Source organism: Trichogramma pretiosum, unplaced genomic scaffold (genome assembly GCF_000599845.2).
Source record: "Trichogramma pretiosum strain Unisexual culture from Peru unplaced genomic scaffold, Tpre_2.0 scaffold17, whole genome shotgun sequence".
Classification (NCBI taxonomy): Eukaryota; Metazoa; Arthropoda; class Insecta; order Hymenoptera; family Trichogrammatidae; genus Trichogramma; species Trichogramma pretiosum.
Genome location: NW_019641225.1, coordinates 1,499,009 through 1,522,719, shown reverse-complemented (window position 1 = coordinate 1,522,719; position 23,711 = coordinate 1,499,009). Strand labels below are relative to the sequence as shown.

At 38.0% G+C, this 23,711-nt stretch overlaps 3 protein-coding genes across 3 annotated transcripts; all 3 read left to right on the top strand.

The window, feature by feature from the left end:
* The first annotated feature begins 1,907 nt into the window (after positions 1–1,907).
* LOC106649069 lies at positions 1,908–6,258 on the top strand. The gene is made up of 2 exons (XM_014366338.1): positions 1,908–2,286; positions 5,831–6,258. The coding sequence occupies exons 1-2, from the start codon at positions 1,908–1,910 to the stop codon at positions 6,256–6,258; spliced, it is 807 nt and encodes a 268-aa protein (XP_014221824.1).
* A 5,460-nt stretch (positions 6,259–11,718) lies between these two features.
* Positions 11,719–13,464, top strand: LOC106649068. The gene is made up of 4 exons (XM_014366337.1): positions 11,719–11,821; positions 12,191–12,460; positions 13,010–13,299; positions 13,387–13,464. The coding sequence occupies exons 1-4, from the start codon at positions 11,719–11,721 to the stop codon at positions 13,462–13,464; spliced, it is 741 nt and encodes a 246-aa protein (XP_014221823.1).
* A 5,228-nt stretch (positions 13,465–18,692) lies between these two features.
* On the top strand, positions 18,693–20,411 carry LOC106649067. Its single transcript, XM_014366336.1, has 6 exons — positions 18,693–19,266; positions 19,336–19,371; positions 19,402–19,668; positions 19,735–19,766; positions 19,854–20,022; positions 20,107–20,411. The coding sequence occupies exons 1-6, from the start codon at positions 18,693–18,695 to the stop codon at positions 20,409–20,411; spliced, it is 1,383 nt and encodes a 460-aa protein (XP_014221822.1).
* Positions 20,412–23,711: the final 3,300 nt, after the last annotated feature.

Below are 23,711 nucleotides of genomic sequence, written 5' to 3'. Positions count from 1 at the left end.
TGACAATTTGAACTGGCTAACATTAACTTGAATACGACTGTTTGATTCATCGCATCAAGTTTTATACTGACACTGTAAACATAATGAGCTGAGGGCTTGTGGGTGTACTTAGAGTTATATGTAAATTATTTATTGTAAATTTTGGAGATCAATTGTATATTAGTCTGCAATTTTTCTTCAAATATATGTGCGATGAGCGAAACAACATCGCTTTTGTTATAGTTATAACTAGTGTTTAATATGAATCATCATTTGTTAATTCATATTTGCCATTCATAATTCATCTCATTGCGATTCATTAATTTTTTTAATAAAAAAACAAAAAATTCAATCAAAACTATAAAAGTTTTCATAATTTTCACCCTATTTCCAATAAAACAATAAATTTTAAAATTACTTATGGTATTGGAAACGCGTAATTGTTAATTTTTTATATATTCCATGACGAAAAATCTAGTCTTGACACTTTTCATTTCATTAGTAGACTCAAAATTATACGAATAAGCTGCAACTCACTACAACTTCTACTCGAGCTATTTAACACACTCATTGCTCTTGGATCAGTAAAAATTAGTAGGCCAGATCTCAGTTACTTCCTTCAAGTTCTTACGAGTTATTCGCATTCAAAGCAAATGAAATTTATGTCAGAAATTCAAATACTCTGAATAACGATCTTGATGAAACCCTATTAAGTGTTGCAATATAAAATTTTCTTTGAGTCTCCTGTTACATTTCATAATACAAATCATTTCTCTAAAAAATGTCTTTGTTTTCTAGTCATACTCACAGCATTTGACAAATATAATGCTCTAGTAAGGTATCCTTTATAAGCTATACGATTATCTTTGATAGGAAGTAAAAGCCGCGTCTCTTAGAGTAAAAAAATCACAGCTTTCACCCCAACCATCATACGCAATTGACATACGGTCACGTCCATCGCATAATTTCATAATAAATCTGAGAAGTCGCGTAATGTCTGTTTTCAAACATATCATTCAATGTGAGAAACGATTAGAGCATAAAAAATCTATCACCCATTGATTGAAGTCAAAATAATCGAATCATTACAGTTGGAATGTGTTTTCTAATCCCTGTTGGGCAATCCTCCACTCTTGTAAAGCAGCTGCAACCCCCTTTGACACAACAATTCCCAGATGCCCCACAACAGATTCTCATAATCAAAAAAATTAATAGTAATTTTTATGTACCTTATATTTACGAAATAAGTCATTCATCACCTAAGAGGCTTTGGACATCGAACATTTTCCGTATCAATTAAATCACAGTAGGTACGAGGGTATTATCGCAGTGATTATTTAAAATTTCGACCGAGCTAAAAAACGTCCATGCGTGTAATGTAATTATTTAATTTAATGTGTATACCTTTTACCGGGTGAAAGTGTACCCATCCCGCGGGTATATTTATTGACATTTTTCAAAGCAAACAAATTTCTAAAATACATTAACAGAAAAATGTAGAGCAGCGATCCGAAATTCTCCGTGTGAAGGACTCCGAGAGGCGCGCACGAGTCTCGCTCGAAAGCGAACTGTGTGCGAAGCGGCGAAAGAAAAAACGCGCGTGCCTACTGTTGCGCAATTAGTATGCGTCGCCAGCATCTCTCTATATCTAAAAGTCACCGTGTGTGTGTAAAATTTAAAATTCGCGACACCACGTGCGTGTCGATCGAGGCAACACTTGCAGTTTGACAATTGATTTTAAAACCCCACCCTTTCCGTGGTGCCGATCGCGGGGGCGACATATAAAAAGGAAAAATTGCCTCGTTCGTAATGACAGTCGTGATAAAGAGTTTTGTCGAGTGCATCGAAACGTCAGCTGCTCGTGTACACAGTGCCATATAGCAATTACATATATATAGTTACTTAGAAAAAAAAAAAATTTTTACAACATGTTCGCCGGCAGCAGATCCTCCGTACGATTATGTCTCGTTATTTTCTGCTGTCTCGTTGCATCGGCACTGGCGATCGAGGAGTCGTCGTCGAACGAGGCCAAATTAACGTCGTTTATGGATGATTTAAATCGTCGGGACTCGATCGAGATAGTACCGAGCATCGTTAGTTTGGACAAAATTACAGAAGTAAACGAGACGAGCGAGAAAAATATCGAGGAAGATCCGTTGATGCGAAGGATCGATGCTTTTTTCGACAGCAGACGACTGTCGATTCGATTTCCCAGCGACGGATCGTCCAGCGATTTGTTCGGTCGAGCTTTGGGACGAAAGAGTTACAGCTTCGAAATGAGGGGTCTGATAAGCGGAGCTTCGGAACGTAAGATGACACTTTTTTTGCTTACGACTACACTGAAAAAAATCTTAGGGGTACAATATTCAACAAAATATATTTTGCTTCCATGGCAAAATTGCACTATATATCTATATGATTTTTTTAGTGTATTCAAGACTAACTTATTTTACAATGGACTTGCTATCTATTGAAAGTATCAGAAATGAATAGAGATTTCTCTCGGTTTGCTATGTAAGCATTACGTTTCAGGATTTTGATTTAATTAGAGCCATTAGACGACACGAGGATAAATAATTCATGTTTACTCTTTTTACACTAGTTTGAGTCTTAATTACTATTTATCTATTAACCTAATTAGCTATATGTGTAAACGTAACCGCTATACATAGTAAACAATCATAATTAAAACAATGAATATTGTTTTATGGTGATCGTTCATTTTTTCCGATAACAGCGGTCTTTTTCACATAGTTAAACAATAAAGGGAAAAAATTATTTATCAACTCATTTTATTTCGAAAAAAAAAATTGTCTTGTCTCCGGTGAACTACCATTTTCTAATTCAGTCTCGCGTTCAAACTTCGTGTAAAGGAAGACTGACCTCTACCTTCATGAATGGGTTTCAAATATTCTGCCATATACAATAAATGATTGCGAATTATACCGTGAAAAAAAACTTGCATATCTTAAAAATCGACGCCTCGCTCGAGACACGCATAAAACGTACAAATTTATTACAAAAACAAAAAAAAATATGTAACGTCGTGACATTCAGTGCGACGCTGCAGTGCACACGATTAGCCAAGCACGAGCTGCAGCAGCAGCAGCACTTGTAAAATGCGCTGCACGCGGCAGCACGTCTCGCAGCTGCAGAGATTCACGCACCGCGCCGGCAGCTCCAAATGTCCTGGCGGCTTGCGGCGCGCCGCCCGATCTTTTATATAAGGCCGGCTGCTGCTGCACTTGGCTGCTGCGGCGGTCCCGCGAATGGCCGTCAAGTGGGTCACTGCTCGCTGCTGCTACGGACCCCCCCCCCCNCCCCCCCCCCCCCCGCCATTGCCATCGCGGAAAAGTAGGCCTACTCGCAGTGCTACTTTTCTCTGCTCCGGGTGCATCATGCGCCGCTGCGCACACGAGTATATAGGCTATCTCTCTTTCTTCGAGGCGCTGCGCGTGGTGCATTCCGCTGCGTGTGTGTGCGCCTGTTTTTTTTTCATGAGCCAGGCCGTGTATAATAATGAGGTATTCCACGCGTGCAAGCGGAGAGCTTGTGTGTGTGTGTGTGTGTGTGTATTGTATATACCACTTTCTCAGGCTTCATCGACACCTATTTCATTTTGTGTTCTAAAATTTTTTTTTTGAACGAATTAGTTGTAAATAATTGATAGAATATTTGAATAATTTTTTTGAAATTAGAAAAATCTCCCATTGATATAATTGATGAAACACTGTATGTAATATTAAAAAAAAAATTATCGTCAAATAACAATGCTCAGCGTTGCGCTATAAAAATTGACACAAACATAATATTTTTTGAGACCTACGAATACAATTGAGGAAAAAAATATTGAAATGCATTAATTGCATAAAAGCTTGAATTTTTTTAGTAAAATACTATTTATCTATAATATAAATAAATCAATGCATGATATTAACTCCTTCGTAATTAAATGAAAAATACGATATCAATTTAAAAGTTGAGTTTGATAATATAAAAACCATTGCTCATCAAATACAATCAAAAAAGTATATTATTGCAAATAAATGCACCGTTAATTGATCCCAGAATAATTTCCGTATTTGCTCGAGTTTTATTGCTTTGGTAGTGAGGTAGCGCAAATTTTGACTCAGATGGCGCTACGAAACAGCGAAAACCCGAATGAGAAGTTGCTTAGTTTACCAATTAAATTCCATTCGAATTATAATATATTTTATTCACTTGCTATAGTTGAGTTTTTTCACAATTCATAATTATTAATAAATTATTTTACAAATCTTTACAACAATATAAAATTGCTTATAGCACACCCGTGCAATCCTCCGAGCCATCTAAAATTTAAAAAATACCCTAGTTCGTTATCAGTAGCATCAGCAGCCGCACTAGTTAAAGAGAACAACGAAAAAAAAAATTACAAAGCATAAGTACATATGCATGGCTTTTAGGTATTGACGTATTGTAATACATCGGCGGTTAACCCAACGCGTGGGCTACTTCACGTGCTCGAGACATCCTCTTCCTCTCTTCTCTCTCTTTCTCGCTGGAACCAGAAGGAGGTCAGGAGAAGAGGATGTTCTCTCCGCGTGGCTCTCTCTCTCTCTCTCGGACGAATTTTTCGGCTATCTGGGTCGAGCTCTTGGGCATTATACCTTGGGCAAGAGAGTAGGGAGAATGTGTGTGTGTGCGCGTGCGCGTGTTATATACCTTTTTACACGAATCACCTTGGAAAGAAAGTAGGCTCGAGGACACCAGACATTTTTATGTACACGGGCGTATCTTCTCACTCGCCACGGCAATTTTCCTTTTCGCTCCTCTTTTTTTTTCTCTCTCTTTCTTTCTTTCTTTCTTTCCGCTTCTCATTCTTTTACACTTCTCTCGCAATCTTCTTGCACGTTTACGAGTGTGTTTGTATGTGTGTACATACAAGAGAGCATATACTTTTTGACTCGTGTGTATATGGCACTCGACTTGTCGTCTTTGCTCGACCTCCTTATTTTTTTTCTCGTTCTCTCAAAGCGAGTTAGAAAATCACCGACAACTTGACTATCATGGTAAGGATTTTGTCCGTGTGTTTATGTGTGTGTGTGTACTTTCTCTTTTACAAAGGATTTCATCACTGTTTACGACCAAGACGTGAGCGTACCTTTGAGGCGTAAAATTTAAAAACAAAAAATTTAAAGAAGCTTTCACTTCTGCATGAGAAAAGATATATTTGAGTTGGTGATTTATAAACATAGAACATTTCGACTTTTTGCCCTCGCGGAGGGTCCTTTTACTTATATTTGTACCACATGATGCATAATAATATGAGATATGAGAATGAAAAATTGCCGTGGTAATATCAGAAAATTTGAACAAATATTCCACAATTTTTTCTATTGCCCTGTTAGAAATTTTCAACGTTATGACCTATTTTCAAAATTCATAATCATGATTTGGTTTTTTGACAGTTTTTCTGTTAAAATTATATTTAAAAAAATTAATTGCATGTTAAATTAACTGAAATTGCACTGAATTACACTAAAAATGACAATTTAATTGTTTCCAAAAAAGAAACCACTTTCCTAGTTCAAGTTTCCGTCAATAGTTGGCGTGTACCTTTATTTGGAATTCTGCAAGTGGTAAAGTCAAAATGGGTGTATAAGGTTTTGACCAATGTAAAGAAACGTTAATTACAACAAAGAAGCTATGTCCATAAGAGACGTTTTCCCCTAATTACGCAAACTTTGAGAAGTCGAGAAACAAAAAATGAAAAAAAAAAAAATTAGTTACCGAATGTATCCAAAACAAATGTTTAAATTTAAACAAGATAAAAGCGATGAAAAAATGTAAATCTATCTCACGATTCCAGCTCGCACCAAGCTCAAGCGAATCATCGTGCCCATCCTCCTCGCCCTGAAACTGAAGGCAGCCATCGTCCTGCCGATCATGCTGACTCTGATCGGCCTGATCGGCATCAAGGGCCTCGGCGCGGGTGTGCTGGCGCTGCTGCTCTCGGGCGCCGTGGCTCTCAAGGCGCTTCTCACGCCCTCGCACATCCCGACCTCGTATCATCCGGCCAGGATTACTTACGCGGCCAAACCCTACGTGGACGATCATTACGACATTTACGATCATCATCACGATCATCATGGCGCTGGCGGCTGGCACAGATCGCAGGAGGATCTGCTGAGTCAGCCGCAGATTCACGCCTGGACACCGGAACTCGTCGGTCTGCACCAGGAGCAGCAACAGCATCAACAACAGTATCTGCACGGCTATCCGGAGCTGCCGGTGTGAGATTGATAATATTTTTGTACACACGAATCGTATATTTCGTGTAATTGAGTTTACGCTTAGCATCGCGCACGTGTAATGTTTCCATTTTAGTTGTAATCCATCATCGCTTGTATAATTTTTCATTTAATTTTAATTGAAATACACGAACGATTTCGTTGAATTTTTATATAATTGAAAATTGCACTTATTTTTATTCATATAAAACGTACAAAATTAAGCCATAGATCAGAAATAATTAAGCTTCTAAAATGCTTGTTTATACATAAAACATTGTAGTAATAAGTATGTCTAATTGTAACAATAAGATGTGCGAATAATCACGGTTAACCATCTTTCCACATGCTGCCGTAGCTCGAGGCACGAGGTAAGTAAAAGAGATAACGCGAAAGAAAAGAAAAAGAAAAACTGAAAGATTCGTCTTGCGTTATATCGTATCGGTGTTAAAAAATTAGAGGCTTCGGAGATCGACCATACGTGCGCAGTATCCGACAATCGTGCCAAAGAAAAATCGTACGGTACACGCGTCACAATTATACGTAAACACTTGCAAATCGCGCCCTCGAAAAAAGGCCGCATCGCTATGCGCTTCGCCGCTGCCACAAGCGAGAAACCTAATTGCTCGAGCAGCAGCAGCAGCCACACACGCGAACTTACACACACACGAGTATCATAAACGTATTATACATTTTGTATACAACTCGAAAAAAAAAATTCATAAATAATATTCGCGCTCGCACGCACGCATTCCTCGAAGCGTGGCGAGCGGTTAACATAGCATTCAAAAAATCTGTTTCCTCGTGCCGTTGATACGCGAGAATCATTGAGATTTATATCCTGTCGATATATTATAACTATTTGCGTTAGGTCGAAGCAAAAATATTTGACCTATTTTTTGCGATTGGAGACTACGCGTGGTGACAATTAATGAATTTACATATTAATCGTGCGCGATCGTCGGTCAGCGTGATCGGTTCGTTATACATACATAGACGAACGGGAGATGACGGATATCTGGCTGATCCGTTTTATAAGGGTACGAATAATTTTTTTCTACGATTTTTCGATCTATCAACGGTGGAAAAAAAGTACTCGTGAAACACTTTCCCATACGTACGAATTTTTCCCTATATATTCTCATCGGTATTATATCGCATCGAGACGTATTCGAGAGAACGAAAAAAATCCACGAAGGCAAAACCGCGTGCGTTCGTGCGCGCTCGGTGCATCGAGCGCAACATAGCTCGAGGCCTCATAGAGTAGGGATAGAGAGGTAGAATCCTCGGCGAGAGAGGGAACGAAACCGGATCGGCGAATACCTCAACAGGTGGAACGTGTATATAGTACGACGCGCGACAAGTATGCGGAAAAGAAGGCGCACCAAGCGTCGGCTCCCATGCGCATATAGTAGAGAGAGTAGTAGTATTAGTAGTAGAAGCTCGAAGTGGGAGTAGTGGGGAAGGCGACGTCGAATATAGGTCGTGGGCGTGTGCGTCGGAGCTCGTCGGCGTCATTGGACAATTATCGAGGTCAGTAAGTCGTTAACTTCCGCGACCGACGCCGCCACTACCGCCACCGCTGCTGCGCCGAGCTGTGTGCGCGAGCGAAACATATACACAGTGGATATATGGAGAGAAAGAGCCATGACCTCAGCCTTCTACTCACTGCCACCGTCCATGGCGGCCACTGCCGCGGATCGTCGGTGTAGTGGGGGGGACGATAGCTCGCTCGCTCGCTCAGTCGGAGTAACGGGATCCGTTGTGGAACGGTAATTTTTTTTTTCTCCTCTTCGGATGCACGGAGAACGGGAGGGAGACGACATCGCGAAAGATGCACAAACACAGCAAGAGCGGACCACGCTGCAAGTCTATACGAGGCAGTGATCGAGGCGCTCACACGGCTATATTACCAGGTGGCGGCCAAGGTGAAGGCTAACATTCGCACGGTGAATGCTACCGCGCGAGCAAGATCGCCTTCCTGCTGCGTGTATATATAAATATGTTTTATATGTACGACGCGTCTTTGCCGCAAAGATGTGTGTATTGAGAGGAGCGTCGAGAGTTTAGCAAACAGAGTTTAGGCGAGTGGAGGTTGCTCGTTTCGAGAATTCGAATGTTTTTATTTTTTCAGATATTTCGGCGTACTAGAATAGGGAGACGATTTGTGGGAGACACGTGTGGCACGTGTAGGAGTTTGTTCAATTTTTATTCGATTTGGTTGCATTTTTCTGTAAAATGTGATATTTGCAAAGAATGATTAAATATCATTTATTTATGAAATAAATGAATTCGGGTTAGATTTTCGAACTAATACAAACGTCATTGGTAGTAAAAAAGTATCAAAATTTTGAAAAACAAAAATATGCTATTAATTCATGCACTTAGTCAATGAAAATATCACTGAGCTTTTTAGTAAAAAATAAGAAACCAATTTTAAATGAAAATTTCGATGAATTGAAAAAAAAAACCTTTTCAATGATATCTTGTTCTAATCTAATATCAATTTTGTCCATATTTACCTAATAACTTTGAATGCACATTTATACCTTTTCATTATACAACTAATTATAATGACGAACATAATGTAATTTAAAAATTGGTATAAATGTAGCTTTAAGAAGACTCGAGTTCAACATTTTATCTCGAGCGTCGTTTGCGGAGGAACAGTTTGTACGACTGAAGCTCCTGTACTCAGGTTTCCCGGCTATCTGCGAAGTGAACAGAAAAGTCGAAGTACAGGGGCAGGTAGCTCAATAGCATCCGTTAGCCGAGCTCAGAGTCATTTACTACTTAATAAACTGTAGTATTATTGTACTGTACGCCAAATAGACACTCTTTTACATAAATGTAAAAATCTGCATGAAAACCTCATATTTATTTACAATATGTGCAGTAAATATTTGTTTAGTTTAAATTATTGAGCTATCGTAGAATAGGGTTTCTTCAATCAACGATTGATCTAGATTTCTCATTGCAAGTCACGAGGTAAATAACGTCAGATCAAAAAACCACAACTGAAATATTAAATTTCAGTGTCTAATGTTATAGTGATCTAGTTTTACGATGTTAATACATTTTTTTTTAATTTTTGTAATAAGTAATGTTTTATGCAATCTATATTCGGAGTGTGAATCACATGTATTTGTCAGGAAAAAGTGCCCTAAACTTGATCGAATTCGAATGATTCCAGTAATACAAGACGTGTGAGTTCTCCCGGTTAATTGAAACGAAATGAAATTTCGAATTTCAAAAAGTAAACGATGTCGTCAACTTCAAATGAAGAATCTCGCGCTAAACAATCATCGTAGGCATCAAAATTTGATTTAGCGCTAGCCCGTACTTTGTACCGCGCGCTTCAATTTATATTCCACGCGCGCTCGAAGTAGGTCTCTCGGAAGCCTGTGAGAAATTTTTGCAAATTTTTTGCGCACGAAACTAAATTCGTTTTCGGGTGCTACGTGAATAATTTCTCATCCGCGTATCGGCTAGAGCAACGAGCACTATTCGCGGTACTCTATACAGTCGAGAGAGAAAGTGACCAACCATTTAGCACGCGCATAAAACGTCCCGCGATTGTAATTTTTCAACGATTCGCGGTGAAAAATATTGTTAAGGATCATAAAAGTTTTTGCTCGCTTTGGAATTTGAAGTATTGATATTAAGTTTCACTGTCACTTTTTCTCATTGCCGCCGGACGTGCTTGATGCGATACTATTAATGTGACTAGAAATTGAATTCTTTTTAAGCAGAAATGTGTCAAACGCCAAAAAAGGAATCTTTTATCGAGGGCTTTTATAGCAATGATTAATTTCTATATTTATTTTTTTTTAAATCACAAAAATCTTTGTAATTTCACATGAAATATCCATTGAAAATTAATGTATCAGATATTGATTAATTTTTTTACTTTGAACTCCACAAAAAATGCATGAAAATTCCATCATATTGGGTGGTTGTTATTTTTAATGCAATAATGAAGAAAACCGATTTAATTCTATCTTCAAAATAGATTTTGATTGAAATTGCTCGAAAGATTCATCAAAATCCAATCGTAATTGAACATTGCCACTAGATGGCGAGTACTTTCATCTAAAAATCTGCTAGTAGTAAAGGAAAAACAATTGCATAAGTTCAAAAATATAAAGGAAAGAATACATTTTTGAATAACTTAATTGAGTTTTAAGAAGATACTAAGGCCAAGGTAAATTGATAATATTTCGCCAAAAATTACGCGGTTATCAAGCAAACATCGGTACCTCTTAAATAGTTACAATTTATTTATAAAAAATAAAGATTTTTGAATCTCGATGTAGATTTTAAAAAATCAATACCTTTGATGGTAATAAATGCAATGAAGTTTGATTCATTTTTGGGTACAAGTATCAACGAAAATTTTATTCTCTTATAATTTAAAAATTCAATTTAATTGACCTTTTTGATATTTCAATTATAGAAAATTGAGAACAAATACACGAAAATTAATGTAATTTCAATGACAATTTAAACACTTTTACTTTACATTAATGCGACAATCCATGAAAAAATCTTTAAATTTTTAATGTAAATATTTTTAACCCGGTAGCTTGGATACTTTTTCAAATGAATTATAATAATTGACTGCTAAAATGCGTCTCGTTTTAAAACCACACCGAGCAGTGCTCTTATCGCGATCGAGAGAGAACGAAAAAAAATTCTTCGCGTTCATTTTTCAGAGCTCATACAATAGAGTCGCGATAAATGAAAGTATGATAATGCATGTATACGCTATCTCTCTCTCCAATGGGACCGAATGAAAATCATAATGGTCGCGCGCGCCGCATGGACAATCGTATACGACTGCATCGAACATGATCTCTGTGCCTCTTGGTATCCGTGATAAACATTTTTTTTTTCGGCTAAATTTGACATTGATTCTGAATTCTCCGCTCCATTTCGTTGCTATCCCTTCTCTATGCACAGTGTGTATGGAGTATGTCTGTTTGTGCAGTCCTCCAAATACACAGACGAGTCGGCGTTGCAGGTGTGCAACACCGGCGTAAGAGAGGTGTGCTGCTCTGCGCTGCGCTGCTCATTCATATACACGTATACTAATGCCCGTGCTCGAGATAGGGAGGCAAACTAAAAAGACCGTGAGAGAGCCGAGCTACGGCTACTGCTGCACTGCACTCGCGAGCCGGGGCTCGTGTCTCTGTGTCTTTGTGTGTGCATATATAATGCAGTCGCCGGTCTGGTGCTCGGTCCAGTGTCTTTTAATCCGGTAAACGGACCGGGCCGAGGATCATTGCAATTTTTCGCCCGAATCTCGCGGGAGATCGCAAAAATGAAGGTGATATCGAGTTGCGCGTTGCTACTGATGCTCGCGATGGCGAATGATCGCGCCGCGCACGCCGAGATCAATGGAAACACGAGTGGACAGTCCGTGGAGACGAATTCGCAGGGTGCATCAGCGTCAACGACGGCGCCCATGGACAGCTGGAAAAAAGATTGCGTCAAGACCTACACGTCCACGTGTCTGAAGCTCGACATCGTGTCGTTCGTCGATCGGCTGTCGGAGCAAGAAAATCTCGGTGAGTGGTCGATATTCGATTATACAACTGTATTCATGAGTGTGAGTGTTTGTAGCAATTAGAAAATGTAAGAATCATCGGATAAATAAATCTCGGCAGTGGCTGTGATTTTTTTTTGTCAATTATCGAGTGATCCTCAAATTTTTTAAGGCTTGATTCATCTATCACTTTCGTTTTCACATGATTTTATTTTAATGAATCGACCCAGACTGGAGCCAGGGTACGATTAAAGTTTTCTAAACATTAGAACATCCGAAATGATTAAAGCGGAGAAATCAAAGTAGCTTCTATAGTAATAAAAACAAGTGAATTTTAAATTATTCACACTGCCAAATATACGTAATTCTCTTGTCTCTCTGTTTCCATCAGGTATTCTGCCTGGAGTCTCGGTTATAAAGCAGAACAGCAGCAGCAGCGATGCACCCGACGTGGTTGCCAATCTCGCTCGAGATTTTCCCAAAGACGTCGACAAACGCATGGACGCCTACTTGATGCACAAAATTGGCACTTATCTCAATAATCACGCGATATCGATCAAGCTGTTCGATCCTCGCACCTTCGAGGCGACGAAAAAATTCAACGACGCCGCGATGCAACAATTGGACTTTGGCGAGAAGAAAAGTCACGACGTCGAGTCAGGTTTGTATATAATATTTTAACTTTTTTGGAAAGAAATTTCGAAATAGAAACGATAGGACGCGTCGCGAGAAAATTTCAATCGCGGAGAAACGGCCGTTCGAACAGGGTCGCTTTTTTCGAGCCATAAGCTCGATCGCGACGCCGAGCGTGCAAAATAAAAACAGGCGTGCAAAATCGATCATTGCACGATCGAATTGAAGCGCGTGTAAAATTGTCAGGTGACACAATTAGGAATCGACTTGTCGAACGTATTCGAGTGCGCGACCGACACAACGCGAACAGTGAGAAAACCTACTTACGTCGTGGTAGTGGGCTTGGATGATGATTTTTAAAACTGTAAAAACACAAACATTTTCGTCTTGGTTGTACGGTTAATGGGTCAATGGGTTTATTACATTGGGGCAATCAGTGTTTAATCGCGATATTTTTCCTAATATCTTGCCTCGTTAGCACATGTATTCAATTAAAGCAACAAGCTGGATCATTAACGATCGAGATAAATACGCGCTCACATTTTTTTTTCTGTCGCTTTTCCGATCCCCCCCGCAGGCCGTAAAAAGGACAAAGGCTACGGCAGCATGATGGCCGGCCTGATGATGATGAAGGGCACCCTGGGCGCCCTCGGCTTCGGCGCCCTGGCCATGTTGGCCGGCAAAGCCCTCATGACCGGCCTGATGGCCCTCATGCTCTCGGCCATCGTCGGGCTCAAGCATCTGTCGTCGGGCGGCGATCACAAGACCACCTACGAGATCGTCAGCAAGCCCGTCTACGCCACGACGCACAGCCACAGCTCCGAGGAGCATCACGCCTATCCCGGATACGCGCGCAATTTGGAGACGGTGCCGGAGGTGCACATGCAGCAGCAGATCGAGAAGAACCATCGGTACGAGGCGCAGAAACAACACGAACAACGGCAGCACGAGCAGCTGCACCACTCCCAGGAGGAGACGATCGTCACTTACGGCAACGTGCGAGAGAGACGACGGGCTCGTCGTTACGTTTGAAGAGAGAGAACAAAAACAAAAATGAAGTAAAGTGCGTCGCGTCGTCTTTTCGGAGTGCATATCATTGTAAATAGCTCATGCTACAACTGCGCTCGACGCGCTCGCCCCTTTTTGCGCTCGCCTACTTCCGATCGCTTTTTACTGTTTCCTCGAGACTTTTACGCCGCGGCGCGGTTTATGGCTTGTTTTTACTTTTACCCTGACTGCGTACCGCTAAATGCTATGCTGCTTTTATCCGTCGTCGATCTTTATTCGCACGAATAACGTAGAATTTGTATTTTCTATATTCGGAAAGACCTACTAGTGATCGTAGTTTGAATATATTTTTTTTTTTTCGTTTACAGCGAAAGTAGATTTGAATTCTCTTTTGGTAACTGCATAACTCGTTGCTTTTTTTATCGTATCGGTTTATCATAAGTTTCTGCTTTTTAGACTTTTTTTCTATCGTCTTGAACTAATAATTATGCTAGTTGAAGAACTTCGTAGCCAAAGATTAAGTTCCGAGCAGTGTTTTTTTTAAATTATTTTTTAGTTTAGCCGTATGATATTGTGAAATTTTAATTCTAATTTTGAAATATTCACCGATAGAGTATATCAATTTTTCATAGGTTGTAGTACGTCCCGTCATATTAAGCTTTAATTACTGATCGCTTTTATCGAAGAATTTTACTTTCTCTATCGTCTTCTGTCCCTATTAATGATTAAAATCAGGTAATCATTTCTCCGAAAAATTAAAAGTAGTTTAAAATTGAGCTCTTAGTTTTCACTCGATAAATACAAATATATAAAGTTGACCTATCATTCATAACTTTCTTTTCTCTGTACTTTTCGGTGATTACATTACTTTTTAAAATAGTTCTAAAGGTATGATATTTATTTAAATGGATTTTAACTTGTTTTGATTGCTACTCGCGTCAGGTATAGTACAAAAAGCTTGGTTTCAAACAATAACAAGTTAATAAATGAATCGTAAGTTAATAAATGTAAACGTAGATAATGTTAATTTTATCAATACAATTTTATACTTATTAAAAAAATACAATTTTCAAATAAAATATGCTTTTTAAATTAAACGTTTAAATTTTGACCTTTTTTTTTGAAAATCCTTTTTTGTTTATCATTAAACTTTTATAATAAGCAAATGTCATTATGCTGCAGCAAGAATAAAAAATATACATTATTTGCTTGGTTTCGACGGATAAAAAGGTGATTTGGTTTAACCGATTTGTATCCTTAAAAATCCTTATATTATATCCTAATAAACTTCAGATTTGTAAAAAGGTCCATTTTTACTTTTTATTTGTTTTAGCAACTTTTAATCACATTATAATGAATGTGGCTCTTGGCTTTCTTGGCTGTTCGATTTATACAATTATTTTCATTTTTCCACTTACAGATTTACATTTAAAGCTACTCGACATCTAGCGGTAGAGTCTGGCTTTACTTTTCTTAATTTAGTGCCAAAATGAAATCAGTACGAATAAATTAATTTCCAAAAAAAATTCAATATTCTTAACAGTGCTTTTCTCTCCTACTCATGTGAAACAGAATTTCAAGAAAAGGCTAGCAAAATGTTTTACGTACTAAAATACTAAAAAAATTCCAAAAATAGATTTTCTTACAAAGTTTACAGATAGTTTTTGAGATTGGTGGATTAAATAAATAATTCAATTAAGAATCAGCGGAGAAAATCTTATTACGAAGCTTTCAAGGCCCTAAGTGTTCGAATTGGTCATAAATTCCATTCGGATTCATGCAGCATAGAACTACAGAATCATGAATCGTCATTGATGAATGCTGGATTAATTTAAATAATGAAAGAGACAAGTGTCATACTTTCGGACTAAAAAAGACTCATAAAAACATAATTTTAAATAAAAAAAAAAATTCATAATAATCTTAAATTTTCTTGTTTACACTCAACATGAATTTTCAGAAATAAATACAGTCATGTCCCTTCAAATAACATTAATAATAAATAATTAATCCATGAATTATCCAAGACACTTTTGCTTCGGTTCGTCAATTTTCATTAGCAATCGATCATCAATTCTTAAGGTGGCTCATCAGTAAAACGGCTCGACAACAGATGTTTATGAAACTTCGCATGCAGAAATGTCATTTAAGGTGCCCTTGATATGTAGTAGAAATTTCAGCACGGGTTACCGAACCAATTTTTGAGAACGAATCATGGGCTCTTATGGGAGGCCATCATAATTTCATACATTTGACGCCATAACTTTTTTATTAAACAACAGATTTTAACCAAAAACAAGAATGTTATGCTTCAAGTCACTACCTTTCGATTAGTATGTTAAAAATTACCCCTTATCGAACTAACTAATGAGTAATGAAACAAAATGTGCGTAAAATCATTGATTTCGAATAGTGCGAGCGGTTGCTTGCCTAATGCGAGAAAGAGATAGACATACGCCTCGCTGTACTATTGTTATGATTGCTGACGAGCCACCTTAAATGTATCATAGTAGATTAAAATTAACTACAGGGGTAGCATAATGTCAAACGTATATGCCACATAAAACAGTCAGAAATATCGACATCATATTCCGCTGTCGCAAAGATGAAATATTGTGATCATAATATTGCCAGCATGACAATAGAATTGCTCTAAAATAACAAATAATATATCGTTACATGACGTTAAACTTCGATTGAAAGACTTATAAACAGCTAGCTTCGAAATTTTGCAAAAATATCAAAGTTTTATTACAATTGCACACCCAACAAATGAACAAAACGTTCATTGAATGTGAAAAATGACAATTTATATCTATTATATTTTCAAATCTTGGTTTTCAATAACAAAACTACTTATACTAAAAATGTCTAACCTCATCAATGAACTATTGAAATTAGAAGAATAAATCAGATTCAGAATATTTGAAAAGTACCATCGTACTTATTGTGGAAATAGAAAATGTACCGTTTTATGAGTTCATTAAATTTGAGTGTGAGTCTTATTCCATACGATATTCGTGACACGAAAACATGGTTTTGAATTCCTATAATAATAAAAAAAATTAGTAGTCGTTATAAGACTCACACTCAAATTTAATGAACTCATAAAACGGTTCATATCGAATGAACGAGGAATAAATTATGTCAATTTATCATAAAAATTAATTCCAACATGTTACAATTATTTTGATAATGCTCATTATATACTTTAACAAGTGAATAATCGTTTTTATTTTATTGTCATGAGATTCCTTTCATTGAATCATAAAAATCATAAAAATTTACATCGTTCATAATGCTTTTTTGTACATTTCATGTTAATTAATTATCATTTGTCTAACAAAGTTCCTCTAGTATTATCTACTTTTATTTTGAATAAAATTTTATTAATATTGATATTGCAAATGGAAATTGCAAAATTATCAAATTTTTTATTCGGAATGGATTCAGAATAGGGCTTTTTTGATGGTCTTGTTGTAGCGTAGTTGGATTAGAAAATTGAACTTTATTAAGTTGAATTTCACATTTAATTTGAACAGCTTCTAACTATTCCATATTGTTTTATACTACAGATCCACGGCTTCAATAAATAAATTCAGTTGATTTTTTTTTATATTGAGTTTAACTTAATTTCTGCTTTAGACATTTAAGGTGTAGCGGATTTTGTATAAATACTGTAAAAGGACAAATAATAATTTTATAAAAAGTTTTATAAAAAAATCTAAGGTATCGGTCTAATCCCAACATTGTTGACGAATAATTTATGAACTGATTCTGGACGCGAATCAATAAAGCCTCTTTCCTTTCTTTCTTTATTTCTCTGTTTTCTAAAAACATAATCAGCAAATAATTACCCAGAATAATTGAAATTAAAAATAACAAATTAAAAATTGCAAAAAAATTCATGTTGCAAAAATAATAAAAATTTTATATTAAAATTACAGTAGTAAAACTGGCATATTAGGGAAAATCTTCTACAAATCTGGAAAAATCAAATTCGTAAACAATAAGGAATTAGTTTACTTTAATATAAACGATGAATCAGTAGTGTTAAAAGTAAAATTTACAATGGAAATATTGCTACTCTTGAAATTTTTCTCCACTATCAGTAATGACAGTGGTTTTTATACAACAAACGTATTCGACAAACTCAAAATATATGCATTTTCAAATGATGTGCAATCTATAGTGCTAAGAACATTGACTAACTTATACATTTATATTGACTTTGCCACTTGCGAATTCACAGATAAAATTACTCGCCATCTGTCGGTGAAAGCTGACATTAAGTTACTTACTTGAGTACTAATCACTGTAATACTGAAAAAATGTGTACCCGAAGAACAAGTATTAAAAGAGATTCGACTTTTGTTATTTTTATAACATTATTTATAACATTATTATTTATTCCTTTCCTTCCATCGTTTATCAAATTCATTACGAAACAGTGTTTCAATGAATTTGTTTTTATAGGGTTGGAAAATATCCGATCAAATTTTAGCTTTGAAAAAGTACATTTGTCTGTCGTTTTTATATTATTTGAAAATTAAATATATCCTTGGAGTTACCGTCATTTACTCATTATGGTCATAGTAAATAAACAATTGAATCAATTCAAGATTAGTCTATTATAGCGCATTCAAAAACGGATTATTTTATTTACCATCGATACCAGCGAATACCAAACAAATTTCAAGGTCACTGGTGCAAAACAAGAAGCAGTCGATGGCTGACTTACCTTCTTTCGTTCGGCCACAAAAATTAGTTATAATAAAAGCACGAGGATGCGCCCAGGATGCCTATAGTTCGCTTCATTCTCATGCTCAAACGTCTTCGAAAGAGACGAGAGAGTCGAAAAGTAGACTTGTAGCGCTTGGTAGGCGGATCTATCAACCTAATATCCTAAAGACATAATGAAAACCGCCGTCAGCATCATCATCCGCCCGCACAATTATTACGTTATATACCGATTATATTCCAGCGTCTGTATGATCATGCACCACACCACCACGGCCCGATGCTGCTGCTGCATCGTCGTGACAATTTCGCCGCAAGTATTCCTCGCATAAACGGCACGGATCCTCTTCTATATAAAAGTGCTTCGTCTTATCGCTCAGACAGTCAGTTCATCATTGGCTTCCGAGACAAGTGCACGCGTTAACGATAAAAAACAAATCAGCATCGAGAGATCCATCCGCGAGTTCGACGAAAAAAACCTTGGTGCGCGTCGTGAGCTGCAGCAGCTGACAATGGCCACGAGAACGTCGGCTGCCTCCTCGAGGCGGCTAAGTTTGTGCGCGCTCGCACTGCTGGTCGTCGCTGCGCAGGCGTCCAGCATACGCGATCTCGAGCTGATTAACAAGGGTCGCAAGATCTTCGACTACAGCAAGAACGGCATCAAGGTCGCCATCAGGATCGTGCCCGGTAAAGATCAGCAGCAGCAGCATCCAGCCAGCAGCGCGGATCAGCAGCAGCAGCCCGACAATTTTCCACCCTTTCCCTTCAGAGAGATCGGCCGCTGCGCCATGGATCTCTCGCTCAGCTGCATGCAGAAGAGGATCGCGAGATTCTTGGATCAGGTAGGCAGACTGCCGGAGATCACCCTGATCGGCCAGAACATGAAGCTGGTGAAGATCAAGAATCAAGCGCGCGACAGGAGCGACGAGGGTAGATTGCTGCTGCTCGGGCCCAGCGAGAGGATCGACCAGAGCATCGACGAGTTCTTCGATAATTTCGCCTTGAGGATCACCCTGCCCAGATGGAACGGCCAGAAGAATCAGATCGACGTGATGGCCGACGATACGAGCAGCAACGCCGTCGAAGGTTAGCAGGTCTAAGCAATCATTCGAATCAAACTTTATTTTTTTACATCGTTCGGCTTTGATTTTGCAGGCAGAGGCGACAAAGGAGGCGGCGGTGGCGGCAAGGGTGGCAAGGGAGGCAAGGGAGGCGGCAAAGGAGGCGGCAAGGGCGGCGGCGACAGCGGCTGCAAGAAAGTCATGATGATGATGGCCATGGGCCTGAAGATGGGCATGATGGGCATGATCGGCGTCGCGGCCATGAAGGGCATGGTGTTCTCGATGATGTCCCTCATGATATCCAAGATGATGCTCATCATGCAGTTCATGAGCAAGAAGGGAGGCGGCGGTGGCGGTGGAGGTTTCTTCGGAGGCGGTGGCGGCGGTAGCAGCAGTGGAGGATACAGCGGGGGCAGCAGTAGCCAAGGTAATGATTAAAAAACAAAAATAACGTCTCACGTGACTAACCAAAATGTGTATTTATCGATAACAGGCCAATTGAAAGAAATTGTTTTACTCACAAAAGCCAGCAGCAGTAGCATAAGCGGAGGCGGCGGCGGCGGTGGCGGCGGCTACTCGCCACCCGCCGACAGCTACGGAGTGCCACCCCAGACCGGAGGCGGCGGCGGGGGCGGCTACGACTACTCCAGCGGAGGCGGTGGTGGCGGCGGCGGCGGCGGTGGCGGCTGGGGTCGTAGCTTCGATCGTCGTCCAATGTCTTTCGTCAACGATTACATCTATCCGGACTCGGAGAACTCGGCCTACACCCTCAATCAGGATGGTAAGTGTGTGATTCTTTGGTTTTGCCCACTTAACGTCGAGCATCGAGTGATTTTCTTTTTTTTTTTTCGTAACCTTTGCGCAGAGATTCAAGAGCCACCCTACGAGATCAAGCCGCTGACCAGCGAAAAGTGGAACGAGGAGGACACGAACTCTTGGAAGTACACCACCGAGCCGGCTAATTATAATCAACAATTGAAGACTAGTCAAGCCGAACCGGAGCCAAGCAGCAGCACCACCGAGAAGTACGTGTCGATGACCAAGAGCAGCAGCGTCGTCTCGAGCAACAACAACAATCGGCCCAGTACGCTGAGGCCCGTTTACGCGTCCCGATGGAAAAATTACGAGGAGTCCAAGGATAGAGTTAAAAAAGTACTTTCAAAAGCTTAGACGCGAATTAGATAGATGGTGGTTGTTGTACAAATGGGATTTACTATCGATTTATTTATTTTTCTTTCTCGTACTTTTTTAAGAATTTTTTCCTTCTCGCTACATGATCATTCGTGAGTTTTATTTTCATCTTTCTACGTGTACAGTCTGATAGTGCAATTTTTGTTAGATCAAGATACCGAGTATCTTGATTACGATCATTATACTATACTTATGAATGTTGTAAGTTTTTTTTTTAATTTATAAAATCATGAATATTTAAATGGCCATAGGAGAACATTTCATGATTGTTTTTGTGTGACGGCTCGTTATTAAAAAAACAACATAGCGTTTTTTGTACGATTAGTTATAATTTTTGTACTTTAATATTTCTTAATAAAATAATAAACATATTGAACGTAACATTTCGAATGTATAGACTTATCCATCCTGCTCTTTCTTAGTGTAAAAACGCTGAATCTGAATATGATAAGAACGCCGTGCTTGAACTTAAACGATTACGATTACTGTGACACTTGTAGATTTACAAATTAAGGTACTCGCCATATAGTGTTGAAGCCGAAACAGTTATTTCATTTCATTGACGGTGGATGGATGAATCGCCAAGAAGTGAAAATTTTAAATTGTTTCAAATATTTTGAGGATGATATTTAAACAGATAAATTGGTATACCTTATTTGTAAACAACACGATTTTTCACGATTTTTAAATAGTCCCTCAAAAACTGATCATGTTTACAGTTAACATAAATTAGTTTTAATGTTTTCTATCCCCGTGAAACACCTCATAACATCGGAAAATGAATTTTACTTATTTAATTTCCGTGACCCCCGATAAAAGGATTCATCGATTATTTTAGGCACTAAAATGGATAAAAGTGAGAAAAAAGACGAGGAAGTTGTTTTAAAAGATAATTCAAGTGAACACGACATGGTTGTTTCAAACGACAAAAAAAACGTTCGTAATATTTGCCAGGAGGCATTTACACTAGAATCGAGCATAATAATAAACCAAGACACAATTCAAAAAGAACAAATAGGTTACTCATGTAACCACTGTAAAGAAAAATTTGTAAAAAGATCGATTTTGTTTGCGCATTAACAATTAGTACACAAAGATCGTGAAAATTTCAAGTGTAACGTTTGCGTTTAGAAATTTGAGTTTCGAAGTCATTTAAGTAGACACCTAATATCAGAACACAAATGCTGCAACTTTTTTGCATGTGACAGGTGCGAAAAGAAATTTATGAAAAAATCAAGTTTATTTACGCATCGAAAATTGGTACACAAAGATAACGAAAATTTCACTTGTACCAAGTGCGAAAAGAAATTTGAAAATAAATTAGCTTTATTCAAGCACAAAAAAATATTCCATGAAATTTTCAAAGATTATCTATGTGAAAAGTGCGCGAAGAGATTTAGAAATAAAAATAATTTGCTCAAGCATATAAATACAGTACACGATAGTCGCAAATATTATGCATGCGACAAGTGCGAAGAGAAGTTTAGAAATAACCAAAGTTTGCTTAGGCATATAAAAACAGTGAGAGGCATATAAAAAAAGTGCAGTGACATGAGTACTGCAAGAATTTTGCATGTGAGAAGTGCGAAGAGAAGTTTAAAAAAAAATCATGTGACAATTGTGGGAAGAAATTCGGAAATAAACAGAGTTTACTCGTGCACATAAAGACTGTCCACGAGAATCGCAAAGATTATGCATGCGATCGATGCGAAAAAAAATTTGGATACAAGTCGACTTTGTTTGAAACATTTGTAGAAAGACTGTTTATTTTCGCTAAGAGAGACATGATTAGTAATAACAATATGTTCTAACTGGAAAGCTAACATAGAAACCATTTAAAATTAATTTAAAACAAAGAATAATTTCTAAATTTCTTCAGAATTAGTAAAAACTCTCATAATTGTTTTTTCTTCCTCTCTGTACTTTTATCAATCCCAAATCTTATGTATCAATGCCCTTCGAATTGCGCGCGCGGTAAGTGAAAATGAGCTTGTAAGCGGCACTTTTTCTAACACGCCACTGATTATTCAATAGTTCTTTAGCGTATGAAGGAGAAAAACTACTCTAAGAAAACTCTCATAATTGTTTTTTCTTCCTCTCTGTACTTTTATCAATCCCAAATCTTATGTATCAATGCCCTTCGAATTGCGCGCGCGGTAAGTGAAAATGAGCTTGTAAGCGGCACTTTTTCTAACACGCCACTGATTATTCAATAGTTCTTTAGCGTATGAAGGAGAAAAACTACTCTAAGAAAACTTTACCTTTAAAATGACTGTTTCATTTTTTCTCAAAAACTGAGAGTATTCATATATACATACGGCAAGTATCAGTGTCGAGCCACTCTGCTGCGCAGGCAAACATCATTCGATTAATAGAGAAAGTGAGAGAATGAGACAGACTTAGAGACGAATATGCAAGCGCCCTCTTGAGGTGCAGTGACTACTTGATTGCACCCTATGCAGAGCAATGAGTAAGTCTAGTATACGAGAAGCATATTAGTGTAACAGTTACGTTAGCACAGTCCACTTCACGCGACAGTACAGACTAGTAAGTAAAAGTCTTCTATTTTCTGATGTATATAGCATATACCAACAATGGCGTTGATTAATTCTCTGGCAATTGACACGCATTTAAATGGAACATAATTGTGTAAAAATTTTAAATGTTTTGGACTGTGGTTTTTAATAAAAAGTTATTTCCGTCTCCCACAGTCATTTAAAATCAAATTTTTTTAATGATTAGTTGAGTAAAATTTTTTCTTCCGTTTCCATTGTTTTTTTCAAAACTATTTGATTCCCATTTGGTTTTTTTCTTCGTTAGCGTTTTCTGGAAAATTATGTTTTCAGTCTCCTGTCGTAAATTTCAAAGATAACCGATTGAGTCTTAGGACCAGGATCGCGTATACTTCTTCAAAACGTCAATACTTATAGCTACAGCTACTTTGCAAGCGATCGAACTGATACGTCATACTGAAACAGTACTTTTATGATTTCGGCAAACATTAAAAATTAAAAAAATTTATGCATTTTAGCAATTTCAACTAGAATGCTTTTATCTCCCCGAGCATACGCCGCCATTTTGTTGTATGCTATATATATGAAAGCTCGGTAACCAGTTGATACGCTCCTGTACCCACAGTGAGAGACAGCACGCTCGCATGTGTGGGTGATGTGTGTGTGAGAGAAATTTAAAGCGTGTACAGTATCAAATGTCTATTAAGTAGAGTAATTAGACTTTTTCGATTGGTACGTACAGGAAGAAAAGGCCTTTATTTTTACA